Consider the following 14,890-nt stretch of genomic DNA (forward strand, 5'->3'; position numbering starts at 1 on the left):
GCAACCAAACTTTTATAGGAAAAATGAAACTCAAGCAACATAAAGCATGTTTTTATACATAATGTGTGTATATATACGTAATTAGCTTTATATAGCAATTTTCGCGTTTTATTGTGTGACAATTAGTGTTAACCAACACTAATTGTCACACAATAAAACGTGAGTATTTGTGCATTGCATAGACTTCAATGGTCACGCGATTGGTCACCTCATATATACAGCCATCACTTGAGATAATGCAATAACTGTAAAAAAATACTAAAATAGGTTCAATTATTGTTAGAAATGTGGGTTTCGTGATATGTTACAAAAATACCCTACTGATTTAATAACACTTAATGTCACGTGATCGCTATCAGTTATTGTGCCGTAAACAAAAGAGGGCAGAACCGATCATACAGACGCATTGTGACGTTGCATATCGCGTTACCTGTCTTGAAAGTCATAACTTCTGTGCTACGAAGCCGGATGGTGTGCACATTTGTGTGTTTAACTGCGTGTTGTCATTGCTAAATAATCTAGGTCAGCCACAAATACAGAACATGGCGTTTTATATTTTTTGCAGCCTTTTTTATCATTAGTTTATAATAATTACTATTTAATAAAAACACAGCAGCTGTACGACAGTTTAGGTTAAAATGGGCGTTATACCTCGACCTGTACAAAGCGCTTGTTCATCACGAACCAGCGGTTCTTCTGGCTCCATTGATGACGTCACAAAGAGGTATAATTATCCTTCTAGTATAAAACCGACCGGTCGAAGAATGCTTTACACAGGTGATTCTAATATAAATAAGAAGGAATAAAAACTTTATAAAATGGACATTCTGTTTACACCTCGTGCCCGCTTATTACGAGTTACCACGTATATGAAACTTCTAAGTAATTATTGTGTGTGATTTTTTTTAAATGTATGGCTGAAAATTTGGACAACTCATAACGGACCACTGAGGTATAGAAGTATCAAGCCTCGAACCCATGACCTCTGGGCTAAAAGCAGTAGAACTATACACTTTGCCACGGCGCCGGTCCCATAATAACAGTCAGTTCGAAGACAATGTGGAGAAAACCAACAACTGACTATCGTGTTTACCTCAGGGCCGTCCGGAGCATTAAACCACTGCGTAAAAGTTGAAGAACAAGGACGGTATATTGGAATTGCACCCCTTTCACGGGAAATTACTAGCGGTGCTGAATATCTGTACCGACCATGCACCTCCAGCGCCCCCAAGTGTGAGATGCGTCACAAGCGGGTTGGAGAGATCGGATGGAACGTGACAACACTGCTACGAAACTCAGTGTTGCCTGTTGTCATTTCACCGGGTAGACGATAACAATAAAATACATAAAACCAACTATCCTGGTACATTTATTTTTGACGAACAAGGTTTTGCATCTATCTGTAAACTATATGTTATAAATGCCACAGTAAGCAGTACCACAAACCACAAATACAAATAGCAAAGCAACATAACCGTACAGCATAAAGTAGGCACAAAAACTTGCCTCCAAACAAACAGCGGCGAAACGGTACTATGATTGATAAAACGCCGACGCCAATTGCAATCAGGCTACAGCGCCGAAAACGATTGGTTAAATACCTACGCACTGCAGTAAACGAAATTTACTCGGCTAAAATGCGAATAACAAACTAAAATACGCGTCAAAAGTTTTTATACACTATAAAGTAGAACATACTTGATATGTGACTTTTTGTTTCTTTTGCATTGTTCTTGTCTGTATGTTTTTTTCAACTACTAAATATATACCATTATCGTATAATTTCAATAATGTTGTCATACCCAATCACGCCCGAGGCGAACCTGCTATGGCAGCATCGAGCTTCGAACTCAGTATCGTCTAGACTCTAGAATCAAGTACTATGCGCTGTGGTTAGAGTTGCAGCTATCATTGAAAAAAACACTTATTACCATTAAAACACGCAGTACTTATCGCTTGTAGTTTATTGAACAGAAAAAACGTTCGGCAAAGTGGATGCTTCATAAAAAGAAATCTACATTTACAAATAAATATAAACGACACGGAAATGAAAGTTAACTGCGACCCTCAAGAGTCCTGCGTATTCAAACTACGGACGAATTCCGTATTATAAGAAACGCTTGCAAACACTGCAAATATTTCATTGGCATGAGAAGGCCGGAAAACAAAAAAATTGCTCAATAGTAGGCAACACCTAAGTAAGAGCAGTCACACAGTTAGTAATATGTACGTCGTCGGTCAAAGTTGTGCTTTGTCTAACCAAGGCGATCTATAAGTACAAGTCAACGATTGAGAAAAGGAGCATGTGTACAGTTAAAGCCATGCAGAATATAGTTAAAGTGATTCGAGCGGCTATCTGCCGATTCGCAGCTAAGTAAGCACAATTCAACGGAATTCTATCGGCAGTTGAAGCGAAAAACAGCAGTTGCAGTACTTTGCAGCTAGAATTAAAATAAAAACATAAACTCGCCATTCGTCAAAACGACTTATGATGTCGTATCAGAAAAGGTTTTAAGTGGGAGTTTTCTGTAAATGGATATAGCTACCTATAGTAACCATCCTGTGCATCCGAATTTTACAATCATAGCAACGGAAGATGATTTCGGGTAATGGGCCAACCTTGGCCGTAATACCACGTTTCATGGCGTGGCAAGCCGTGCTGCGACCTCACCCTTGCAGTGCAGGACAGCTAATTTGGACAAAAGCATCAAATGAAGTGTTTTTCTGCAAAAGGATTTGTCTACAGCGGCATGGAGTGAAGCAAAAAACATAGAAACAATATACTCAACACACAATGGAACTCGCGACGTTGAAACAGCAAACTCTGATACAAAAGAAAAAAATCAAATTGAAAAATTCAACGCCCTGCTTTGGGTAATAGGTGGGTAGCAGCAAGGCGACTTTGGGGCATTAAGTTTCGAACGTGAAACTTTTTCCTTTTGCAATGAATACACAGCCTTATTTAGGTAATTGCACGGCCGTGTCCGTTACCATCGACTTTAATCTTGTGGGGACCTTGCGGTACAGTTTGCTCGCGGAACGTGCTTCGTTCCATCTGTATCTATCCATTTTCAAAGAAAAATAGAATCAGTTTTGCAGTCTCCGCAAGACTATTGACTTTGGTCGCTATAATCTTCGCAAAAATCTGACGTCGATACCTCGGGAACATCGGATAATTCCTGCGGTAATTCTCGACCCAATTTGCCGACGATGAACGCACCTCGACCTGAATGAAACTGATCATTTCCGTCATCCAGAGCGTTCCGGGTAGGAGTGACATCATCGTAATCGTGATAGGCAGTGTTTCGATCAGGGCTTTTCATATAGTGTCCCGGGGACTTGATGCTGCGATCTGCCCAAAAACAACAATCTCAATACCTCATAGAGATTGCGGCAAGTTTAAAACACAGCTGCCTGCTTACCGGCAAAATCATTTGGGCGCTGTGGGCTGGCAATCGCCAACCGGTTTCCAGTTCCCATTCTTGGAGGTCGTCTGGGCGTGTTGTGTTTTGTGGGGGATTGAGGTTCTTGCTGGAACTGCCAACAGCTTGAAGCCGTGCTGACGTAGCCGCTCTGCTCCGACACGCCGCTGGTGGTGGGTGACACCGGTGTTGAATAATTTCCGTCGTGAACTCGGACACCCCGTTTAAAATCAACTTCAACGAGTCCGTCGCCTTCGTTCGTGGGTGTTGCGTCATAAGACGAAAGGTTTCCAGCAGTTCTTGATCGGCCAACTTTTGACCCAATAGATTTACTAGCACCACTACTTGCACTGGAGTTGCTGTTAAGACTGCTATGCTCAGTAGAACAGCCGACCCCCGCACTCATGCCACTGTCACCAGTGTTATGAAGATACGACGACGAAGAGCTGCTCGCGCTGTTCATTCTGGCCAAGTTTCCGGCAGAATTCTTTTTATTGTTTGTTCTCCGCGGCTTAGATCCGGTTTTTCTTCCACTTTTGCTTTTAGTGGGCGACAAACAGTCATCATTTTCTATGAGCGGTTCTTCTTCACTGCTGCGGAAGCGCTGTGTGTAAGGTCGACTTGGGGAAACTTCTGTTGGGATTGGTTTAAATATACGCGGCTGAGGGTTGGGCCGTATTGGGGATTCATCTCGGATTAAATTTTGTCCGACCTGTAAAAACATAATACTTGATTATTACAACAAATCTTAACAAATACAGAACGTATACGGTTTCTACGGTTAATCAATGAAGGTTAGGAAAAATGCACAATGAAAAATAGCATGTAGCGGCAAAACGATATAGATAAAAACACGTTTAGGGTCAGTACATGCGTACTATTTAATAGTTAAAAAACATGGTCAATTAACCTATAGCTAGTGGACAAACCAATTACGTCCGTCTATTTTAATTTTATTAGTTCAAACGTAATAATTTATTGCGAAAAACAGTAAAGAGAATGCCCGTACAGCATTTTAACCTAATACTCTCAAGCTAGATTCATGTTTTCAGTGTTTAAAGCCATATATTATGTTGTAGTATTAGTACTGTAGAGTAAGGTGGATACTGTTCCTACACAATAACCTATATTTCCTAATACCGATTACACCAGTTAACAACTCTATTTTGGCAAGCATATATTATATAAAATCCTGTAAACATACTTCTATCAAATGGGACGATAAAAGAGAATGAAAAGAGCCATTTTAACACAACCTACTAAACCATAACGTTTAATTCCGAACCTGTGATGCTGATTCCATCTGCAATGATCCATCGTCATCTGAGAGGGCAGAGACTGGTGAATCTCGCTCCGATGATCTGTCTCCGTCATCCGACTCAGAACCAAAAGCGTTCATCATTGAGACCCCGGAAACTGGTGAATCATAAGACATTTTTAATGCGGAATACTCGAAGAGTTTTAATCTACAAATACAATCTAATAAATACTTGTTCTTCTAAATCTAAAATATTGAAAAAAAAACTTTAAAAATTCAACGTAAAGTTTTTTTAGAGTCGTGAAACGTTTTGTGTCCAAAAACAATCCGTGTTTTTCAACTTGGATCGACAATCAAACAAAAAGTTCAGACTTTTTTAAAATTTATACTTTTTTATAAAAAAAAGTCGAATGGCATTTTCTATTACACCGTTCTTTAAAACAGAATAAATAAGACAGCATTAACATACCAGCCATGCTGTTCCTTGGATCAGCTTCATTGCTAAACGTCCGAACTCTAAGTTGTCCAACATGGTCGTTCTCAGCTTCGGAATCACCTTCAGAAGGTCCAGCCAAGTAGCCAGGGTTTAGTGAAGGGTCGCTGAAAATAAGTAAGGTTTATGACTAATACAAGAACACACTGAATGGCATCTGTGTATTGGTGTTTTAAATGTAGGAACACCAAAGTCTTTAAAATTTCGATTAAGTAATTTAAGGAAAATATACGTTTTTTATTTTGACTTGCAGGCGAATGCAACGCAAAAGAATGAAATCTTAAATATATCGCTCTTAATTCCTAAAACACCCTATATGGCCTATATAAATAGTAGATCGGGGTAAGATTGGACATATTCTCATTTTTTCTCCCATTTGTTAGTAAACTGAAAGTATTTACAGAGTTATACAATCGTAGCCACACGACTCATACAATCGTTGTTAATTGCTAAAAACACGTTCAGGAACTATAGGATTTGGGCACTAACGGTATCCCAGCTTATTCCAGAGGTTCTGTATATATCAAGTGTTAAAAGTTACACAGGAGTTATATAACAGTTTATTTACCGGTTACGGTCGAATTGCAACGCTGGGTGACCTTGTCCGTAAGAAAAAGCGGAGGCTCCTCTGACTGGAGGAGTGGGTGGGGTAGGGGAGTGGCGCATGTCTTCTGCTCTGCTGGAAACATTTACGTTATTAAGTTATTTAGGAGAGCTATTAAGTTAATGTCTCAGGCGTTTATTTTATTATGAGCAGATTTTCGTCTAAAGTTACATACATGTCTTGTAAAATTTAGTAAAATTGTTGTAACACATCATGGTAAATGTCCTATAACAAGTTCTTTAGGCAGCTCAGCAAATGCGAAATCCAAATTAAATTCAGCCTACCTAGCTGGAGAAGGTGTCTGCTGTAAACTTCCGATTCCAGTGTCAGTATCAGTTGGTAAGTACGGCTGAGGGTTTGAATGATTGACAGGTGATTGATGATTGACAGGGGCCACGGATGCTGTTGGTACTCGAGCGGCGCGAGTCCCACGCCGTGACCTTTGACCCGATCGAGATGACCTTTCACCGGTTGAATGAACACCGCTGCTACTTCGGCTTCTGAAACGTAAATGTTTTTTTAATAATGAATATTTGGGTGTATAGGACTTAGTGGGGCACATACCTATCGCTTATGGCTGTTCTTTGTGAAAGTGGGGGGCTAGGTGGGGGCGGGGGCAATTCCCCTTGAGAGCGAACACTGGGGCTGGTGGGGTCATTGTACCCAAACTCTTGTTCAGGTTCACCGTTGGGGGGTGGGGTGTATCCAATACTTGTACCACTGCGTTGGCGGAGAAGTTGCTGCTGTTGAATTCGGTGTTGGATATTGTTGGACATGTTTGATTGCGTGGAAGCAATGCTGGGCCTGGAAATGAATTATATCATGTTATATGATTGTTTCAATTGTAGCATGAAGCATATATATGAAGTATTTGTTTTGTACCTTGAGAGATTGGCGCTGGAGAACTGGGGTTGAATGTTATTCATGCTGGTCAGTTGATCAGTTACGTAGGAGAAGGCTGGCTGAGGTGAAGGACTCATTTCTAAACCCCCGCTCATGTTCCCGTTTCTTATAAAGTAATTAAAAATACGGTGATTAAAAACACACTCTCGCAAACTCTCTATCTATTATTAATTCAGTAGAACGAGAGCTTACCCAGTATTGTAGGAGACGACAGCGTTCTTCGTGACATTGGTTGGCCCACCAATGTTAACCCCACTTCGTTGCAAATACGCTCTGCTGTTTTCTGAACTGGTCGTCGTACCCATGCCCAAGCCTTTGGTGGATCCTCTGTCACCAGTTACGCTGTTACTGGGGGTATCTGGAGCGCCCATGGCTGTAATTTGAAAGCCAGTGCTGTATTGGCTGTTTGATGCGTCGAAACGGTCTCTATGGACTCGGTGGGGGCCTGTAAAGGTATGGAACGATTAAATAGGCATTTAACAATGTGATTCGAATTGGTATGGAGTATTAAGAATTCACACTACCAATCGTTACCAAAACATGCTTAGAAATGTTGTTATTCTCACACAAAAAGCAATTACCTGATTGAGGCGTAAAGCTGAAGGAACGAACTGCAGTGAAAATATGCAAAGAAGAAAATGAATGTCAGTAAAGTTGTTTTGGCTAAGTAAGTAGGTGTGTGCAGCCGTAAACTATTTATTAGTTATATGTGAGTAATGTTTTTTGTCAGTGGGTATTATATGCCTCAATTAGTTTGGAAAAACGCAGCGACCATGCAAGGATGTTAATACGATAGATATTGCACAACAAATCTATCAAATTAATTTTTCATAAGGAGCAAAACAGGAAACTGATTATGAAGAAGAGAAAACCTCATGCTGTATATTTCACAACACACAACCCACCGTGCAGACCTCTGCCTTTATTAGTTCTCTTGCTTCGGCGGTAATAACACACGCCTCCTATTATAATTGCCAGCACGACGATAAGACCAACTGCAAGGCCGGCAATCACACCTGGCTGTTTTTGCATCATTCCAACAAAACCCCCTTCGTCGTCGGGTTGAGCTGTAGTTCCCCCTGAAAAGGAAAGAAACCAAAAATAAGCTTAAGCATCAATTATTCACAGCAAAATAACACGGCAGCGCAGAAGGTAACTTTGCGATTAAATATTTATTTTATCTTGGTGTACCAACAAGAAGCCTGTTACCCCAAGGCGGCTTATGCATACAACGTTTGACTTGTTATATAGTTATTATCAGTAAGTTTTGCAAAAGTTACCTCCAATAGCGACAGTATACTCGTCGCTTGTCGTTCCCTCTCCAAGAGGTGTGAGATACGTGAGACTGGCAACGTATGTACTTCGGGTGGACAACGCGGACAACGTCCACTCGTACGTTGATGTATTTAGTTTGATCGTCTCACTGTAACTCGCGCCTTTGGACGAGTAGCAGTTCAAAGCATAACCAGTAACGTAGGGCGGTAAAACATCATCAGGTAACGTCCACGTAAAAGTTATGGATTTTTGGTCGTTGTCGGGCACACCCGATAGCGTCGGCTTTTTGGGCTGGATTTCTGCAACAAATTACATTAGTTGCCACTTTGCCGATGTTTTTTTTCATTCTGTACAGGTGGGGTTCTACGCATGGAAAGTCATGGAGCCTACGATTTAAGTCAATGAGTGTTATATACGTGTTTTGGTCAAAAGTTATAGTAACATATAAAGTTAAACTTACTCCCAGCTTGCAGAGAAACAAACTCAATGGGGCTTGGAAAACCAGTAAGTTGACCCTTATAGGGACGTATGCGAAGCTCGTACTTGATCCCGGAAACTAAATTCTGAAGCTGGTGGGTTCTATGTAAGAAAGACCATATTTAGTTTTTAATAAATTTCTGCAATACAAAATGTGTGTAACAATATTTCTGCTTATAGCTCGGGATGCCATTTTGAGTATAGGGTGAGTAGCTAAATTAGAATTCATTATTATCTTGATTAAACTACGTACCTCATTAGACAGGAGGTTGTCGCTTTTAATGTGACACGATTACGGGGTGACAGTGGCTTGGCGAAGATTTTAAAGCCATCAACGTCATCGCAGCTCGCCATGGCTTGCCAGGACAGCTGCATAGCGCCGCTAGTGGAGTCGGGCAAGAGATTGGGGACTGCGCGTTGTAGGGTGACTCGCACGGCGTTCAACTTGTCTTGGGTCTCTCCCGCTTGAACAGGGGACCGCGTTTGCACAATATCTGAAAGATAGATTAGCTTTGTAGAAATGACAACTATCAAGGCAAAATTGTAAACTCGTGAGCACGACTACAATATTTCGTCAAGTCAAGCCGTTTTTGACGCATGATGTAAATATAGAGTATAATGTAGTTGGTTACCTTTAGTTCTCATATGAAGTGAAGTTTGACTAGGTACGCTAGCACCCTGGTGATTGACAGATCTCACTAATATGACGTAATCAGACGATGGCTCCAAATGGCGCAGGACGACCACGTGACCTGTGACGTCTGTCACTCGTTGCCAACTTGCAGAAGAGCTTCCGATTCTATTCAGAGAAAATACGGAAATTTAAGACCGTTTATTTAATTCGTTCTAAAAGCACCACTTCTGCTCCATTAACTTGGACAGAAATAGTTTCAAAGCGACGACAATAACACTCGCTAGATAAGAAAATGCCAAATTCAATTTCGTATGGTTTTAAAACACTTCAATGTCTTCAGAGTTCTTATACCTTCATCTACCAATGGTTTGCATTGGAATAACACACCAGAAACATACGAAGCGAAATATCAACAATTCAAGGATAATGGAAAAATAGATTAACGCGATTTAGGGATTTAAAAGCCTTTACATGTTATAAATCCTCGAAAACAATACCAATTACAAACCGATGCTGCCTGTTACCCCAAGCTTTGGCGAGATGTAATAATAGCGAACTGCGTAATTTATCAAGGCACGGAGACATACCTTGTTATTGATAACCCGTGATATTTTGCGCTCAGATTCGAATCTAAATGCACTCAGTGTTGAAATCTGAATCGTGATCTTAAGGCCAAGACCTAACACCGAAAAAGGCTTTATTTCATAAACTTAACCACTGCGTTGGCCCCGTGACCACCACAAACAAAGAATCTTAAGTTTTAGGTTCAAGATCGAGGGTTAGTTGCGTGGCTGCCCAATATGGGCGAGTTCCAGCGAATTTAAAGGTGTTATTTGACCCGAATTTTGCGCGTGGCACAAGCTGTATGATGAATCGACTTTTGGGGTTTGAGATTTCGATACTTGTGCGGGTACGCGAGCGCAGGTTCTTTACCGTGGGTCACGAATTCACGTCATCCTCTTAAAAATCCGTCAAAGCGGAAACAATCTCAACTACAAGTATGTGTGCGACCTAAACACGGGCGGCGGGCAAAGGAAGGGGTGCCCGGAAATATCAACTTTCTAAGGACGACACGGTATATAGGGAAGGAATACAGGGGCGCGTGATGAAATTTGCTTATCGACATTTAACCACAGCTGACAATTGCTGATAAATGGAAGTGCCTGCGAATGGTTATGGAGAGAAACTGAGCGATGGTTCTCACGTAATTTTGAACTTCATTATCTCGGGCAGACAAATGTGGTGAGATTGTAAACGATGTCAGCGTGATTGCTAAGCATTTCTTTGTAGTCTGATACATTGTATTTTTCGCAAGTAGCAACGAAGCATGTTGCTTTTACAACTTAACACAGTACTTTGCGGTAAGGTGGGATACCATTAACACCGAAACCCTATGTTTCCTGATCGTCTTTCGAACAATTACCAATGCTCTGATAAGAGTCGGGGCTAGGTTATATATTTCTGTAAACGTTTTTCGTTGATTACCAAATGGCAAAAAAGAAAATGAAAACAAGTCCCATCTTTCCCCACCTACTATATATAGTAAATTTCAGTCTGAAACTTTAAATGTAACGGAGCGGTCGTAAGCACATTTATTTCACACTGTAACTGGTAAACTTCATATGCAAAAAAACTCATTGAGTTTATAATATGTCTGACAGCGCTTTAAAGCGTCATTTTTGTATTTACCTATAATATTCCAGAATGGAGAACTGAATTGGTGAAGCACCAGTGTACTGGTTTGGTTGCCAACGTACTGCTATGGTTTGAGATGTTGTATTGACCACCGCTGGTCGTCCAGGTTGGCCAGGGAGGTCGTCGTTTCTGGCAACACTGGCCACAAAACTTCCACTGGCTGTAAAATCAAGAAATCTCGTTAAAGAAAATTACAAGCACAGTGCTAGTAGTATATGTGATGTCGTATTTTACTTACGTAGAACAGAAAGTTTAGCATCCCAAGACGTTATTCCGTAATCGCTAGCTGCTCTGCATGTGTATTTGCCACTGTCCGATTTCTAAAAACATTAATAAGCGTTTTATATACGGAAAATACATGATGTTGTCTAAGCCTCTTGATGGGCATTATTTGTCACATAGGGTTTTATGATCTCACACGACAATGATATATACTTCACAAAGCGGTTGTCAACGTTGTTGCTAAGGAATAAAATGTGGAAAATGACAAAATGTACATTTTACAAGAAAGGACATAGGTGTTAGTTGGTAATGATGAATGTAACTGTTCAAGACTGTTGTTGTATTTCTGTTTGTAAATATCATTGGCCAATCAAGTGGCCTACTGAACTCGGACGTACGTATTTATTGGGGATTACTTTCATCGCTTTGTATTTATGGAGTACCAGTGCATACACACAACGAAGCAAGAATTGATAAATGATGAAATGTCCAATAGTCTTCTAAATGCAGGTGCATTTACATGTATATTATTAATTGTAGTTTTCGATTTTCATTATTTTATAATTAGTTCCATCTACAAAAACCTCTCGCGCTTTAAAAAATCGCCAGAAAAATTAATTTCCTATTGATTCCAATTAAAACCAAGCAGAACCTTAAGGTTAACCATATGCTAATAAGCTACCTCGGCACTATAGATTTGAAGGTCTCCTGACGCGCTTAAGGTTTTGCGTATCTGGTCTGAACCGACTTGAACCGGTTCTCCATCTTTGTACCAACGTAGTGTAGGCTTGGGTTGGCTATTTGAAGAACACTTCAATATTGCAGTGGTACCAATGCCCACAGTTTGGTTGCTGGGGCCTCTATGTATAATTGGTGGGGGAATGCCACTTCGTCGAGCTGTAAAAGCCACATATAAGTAACCTATTAGAGTGTACTAAATAATGCAATATAAAACTAAATTACGTTGGACAACAATACGTAACATTGCGTAACTTTTCGAAGAAATGTTACCGTCCAAAAGTCCCGTAAATTAGCGATTGTCCAAATTTGTAGAAGCCAGTGGGCAGTGGCATGAGTTTATTAATCTGAGTCAGGACCTTCAAAGAGTCAATCTCGATGGCTCTCGAGGTAGCATAAGTTTCAGAACGCAACGAAATATCGGAACAACTAGAAAATTTCGAGCCCACTTACGTTGTACAGTTAATTGAACTTTCGTTGTAATCGTTCCAACACCACTGAGAGCCTGGCACTTGTAAAGGCCTTCGTCTTCGAACCTGATACTGCGAATTATTAGGTCACCGTCCGTCGTCACTTGCACGTGGCCGTCCTGGTACGATCGCCCAAGAAACATTTCATTTCCTGCGTTTAAAAAGAACGATCTTCAAAAACATTTACATATTCTGTCAGAGTTTATTCAAAGCAAAAGTAATGTGCCGGATTTTCGTTCTGTTTCAAGCAGCAGTCATACACGGACATAGCATATACAGTTATGTGTGTGACTTTAGAATAATACGCGTGTAACCCTTCCTCTTTCCGGACAGACTTCAAAGGATGCTTATGTGGATATCGTTTGATCAGGATAGTTAAAAGGGGAGTATTCAGTAGCTAAGTTAAAAGCTAACCTGACACTGCTTAAGATCAAATAAGCCAATGACTTATTAAATGCTCGTGTCATATATCACTTGGCAGAAATTCCGTATTTGCTAAGTTTTACGAGCTACTTTCAGGCCCGTTTCTCTGAAATGTTGCTATAAACACCAGTTATTTGTGACACTCGAAACGTGGTATATAGTAGAGATTAGTGTGTTGGTAATGTGTATGTATAGATACGGCGTTTTATAGTTATTCTTACGCACAGTTTTGATTGACACGAGGTGACTGTAAATGAGCTTCTTTACGCTTGTTTACTTCAGCAAGCTCGGTTAAGTAGTCAGCACACTTTATATCGAGTCAGTTAATAACTAAATTGCAGGGATCGGTCGCAGCGCACTTTAGCCCACTTGAACGTGACGTTATTGTAATCTGTGTCGCTGCAGAATGTTGTTGTGGGTTCGAGAAAAAACTCAAAAACGTCATTGGTTCGATAAAACAACATATACGATAGCGCTGTTGTGGCTGCGCAGGCAATTTGATACTGGATAGCTACCGTTTTGTGCTATTAGCCGAAGAAAAAACGAAGGCATGTGATGCCTGCCTTCATATATCCAGTATTATACGCACCAGGTGCCTTAGTGCGAAAAGAATTATCGTCAGTACATAACATCTGGTATATGGAAAAAACAGACATTTCGTGCAACTGGTTTTACCCACCAATCCTACTGTACTTGTTCACAAATATAGCATCGGGCGAAAGCATTATTGTTTAGTCAACCACATACCGTTTAGATCTCTCCAGAACACGGTGGGAAGTGGATTGCCCGATGCTCGGCACAGCAGAGTGACTGATTCGCCAACTTCGACAGTGGTGTCGGGCGACACGCGGCTAAACACTGGTTCAACTGCAGAAAAAAGCAAAACATTGTCGTTTTGTTATCTCATCGGCTTGTGTGAGAGTTTTATATAAGTAAGTTTGACGGTATGGTGCTGGAAATGGGGGACAAAGAAAATGGAATGACGCAAAAAATTCGCCCACGCATGATTTCATCTAATGTAACGATTTGTGACCAAGTTATTTTTTCCATGTGATTTTCTCCGTATAGGTGTAATACTGATGGACGGTTCATCACAACGCAATTCGAGAACTTTGCTAAGTCGACTTGCGTCATTTTAAAAGCCCGACAAGTGCCCAATACATCCCAGCACGGGGTACCGAACGTTAAATCGGTTTTCGTTTTAATTTTAGGTTTTGATGCAATCGGTCATGCGGTAATTCTGATCAATGCTGAAATAACAAGTTTACAAGCATCCTGTGGTTTATAAACACAATAGGAGAATTAATTGAGAGATAACAACATGTACCGATGCAAATGGGCATGTAAAACAGGACACAGAAGATTAATATGAACAACTTCAGGTGTTTGTTCGATTTATCGCATGATTTTACCGAGATTAGGCAGGGGGGACAATACTCTTGAATTTGAATCTTTTGATTTAACGGAACACCGGTCGACCATACATTGGTAGCAAATAAATATCAGAGCTGCGCTATCTCAGGAATTTCGAGAGCAGTCTTACCGGAGATAAAGTTGGCTAACGCACATGTTTGTCGGAGTGCGTATTTTTATCCAATACTATTTTAAACCACTACCCGGGAGGTATAGCTAGCATTTATTCATAACTGAATAAATATAGAGCTGTTTTTTTAATGAACAAAACATCTACGAATGCCGGCCTTTTATGTAAAAGAAATTTAGCGGCAGAACCTGCTGTGCCAATTTAGGGAACTTTTTCGATTTTGTTTGTTGTGATTCATTCCACGTTTGAAATAGAGTAAAATAACTTTTAAAGTTAAGTAGTTCAATGAAGGCTTTGTTTTATACCAGTCCATTGCCCTAAAAACGGAATCTCTACTTTACGCTGCCTACAGAAGAAGCACATGTGACGTCATCCTACCTTGTACGTTGATTATCGCTGATCTTGAATCGGAACCGACTTGGTTCTCGGCCATGCACACATACTCCCCACTGTCGCTTGCTTGAACAGAAGTGATTCGTAAGTTACCGTTACTTAGAGGCACGACTCTGTAACGTGGGAAATCGTTATCAATACAAATTCCAAGTCTAGGAAGTGGAGACGCACTCCCGTGTCTAGATAATGAATAATACACTATGGTGTAATGGGGCGAAATGTTTAGTTTAAGCAGGATAACCGCCGGGCAGAAATGTTATTAAAGGAAAGCTGTATTATAATGTAAACTGCTTAAGCTTAGTGCTACCATATATAGCACTGGTATATGCAAGACACCAAG

At 40.5% G+C, this 14,890-nt stretch overlaps 2 protein-coding genes across 6 annotated transcripts in view; one reads left to right on the plus strand and one right to left on the minus strand.

Moving 5' to 3' along the window:
- Positions 1-623: 623 nt before the first annotated feature.
- Positions 624-1,378, plus strand: LOC149740196 (protein SPMIP2-like). Its single transcript, XM_089872064.1, has 2 exons — positions 624-777; positions 1,099-1,378. Exons 1-2 carry the CDS (start codon positions 639-641, stop codon positions 1,332-1,334), a joined length of 375 nt encoding a protein of 124 aa, XP_089728190.1. The 5' UTR covers positions 624-638; the 3' UTR covers positions 1,335-1,378.
- Positions 1,379-1,946: 568 nt separating this feature from the next.
- LOC149740197 (roundabout homolog 1-like) overlaps positions 1,947-14,890 on the minus strand; it is a 40,705-nt gene continuing 27,761 nt past the window's right edge. Inside the window, exons 7-27 of one of the 5 annotated variants that reach the window (XM_089872035.1) lie at positions 14,536-14,663; positions 13,362-13,481; positions 12,175-12,342; positions 11,666-11,880; positions 11,000-11,081; positions 10,756-10,921; positions 9,065-9,231; positions 8,686-8,926; positions 8,416-8,534; positions 7,961-8,254; positions 7,595-7,759; positions 7,262-7,291; positions 6,873-7,125; positions 6,660-6,785; positions 6,342-6,581; positions 6,062-6,277; positions 5,742-5,852; positions 5,150-5,280; positions 4,708-4,838; positions 3,423-4,134; positions 1,947-3,352 (exon numbers count right to left, since the gene is read on the minus strand). In XM_089872035.1, coding sequence (XP_089728161.1) covers positions 3,111-3,352; positions 3,423-4,134; positions 4,708-4,838; positions 5,150-5,280; positions 5,742-5,852; positions 6,062-6,277; positions 6,342-6,581; positions 6,660-6,785; positions 6,873-7,125; positions 7,262-7,291; positions 7,595-7,759; positions 7,961-8,254; positions 8,416-8,534; positions 8,686-8,926; positions 9,065-9,231; positions 10,756-10,921; positions 11,000-11,081; positions 11,666-11,880; positions 12,175-12,342; positions 13,362-13,481; positions 14,536-14,663 — 4,057 coding nt within the window. In that variant the 3' untranslated portion in view covers positions 1,947-3,110. Of the gene's footprint in view, positions 3,353-3,422; positions 4,135-4,707; positions 4,839-5,149; positions 5,281-5,741; positions 5,853-6,061; positions 6,278-6,341; positions 6,582-6,659; positions 6,786-6,872; positions 7,126-7,261; positions 7,292-7,585; positions 7,760-7,960; positions 8,255-8,415; positions 8,535-8,685; positions 8,927-9,064; positions 9,232-10,755; positions 10,922-10,999; positions 11,082-11,665; positions 11,881-12,174; positions 12,343-13,361; positions 13,482-14,535; positions 14,664-14,890 lie in introns of all 5 variants that reach the window. The other 4 variants (XM_089872034.1, XM_089872032.1, XM_089872033.1 and 1 more) reach the window with 4 other exon arrangements.

Source organism: Ciona robusta, chromosome 2 (genome assembly GCF_009617815.1).
Source record: "Ciona robusta chromosome 2, ASM961781v2".
In the NCBI taxonomy this organism is placed as follows: Eukaryota; Metazoa; Chordata; class Ascidiacea; order Phlebobranchia; family Cionidae; genus Ciona; species Ciona robusta.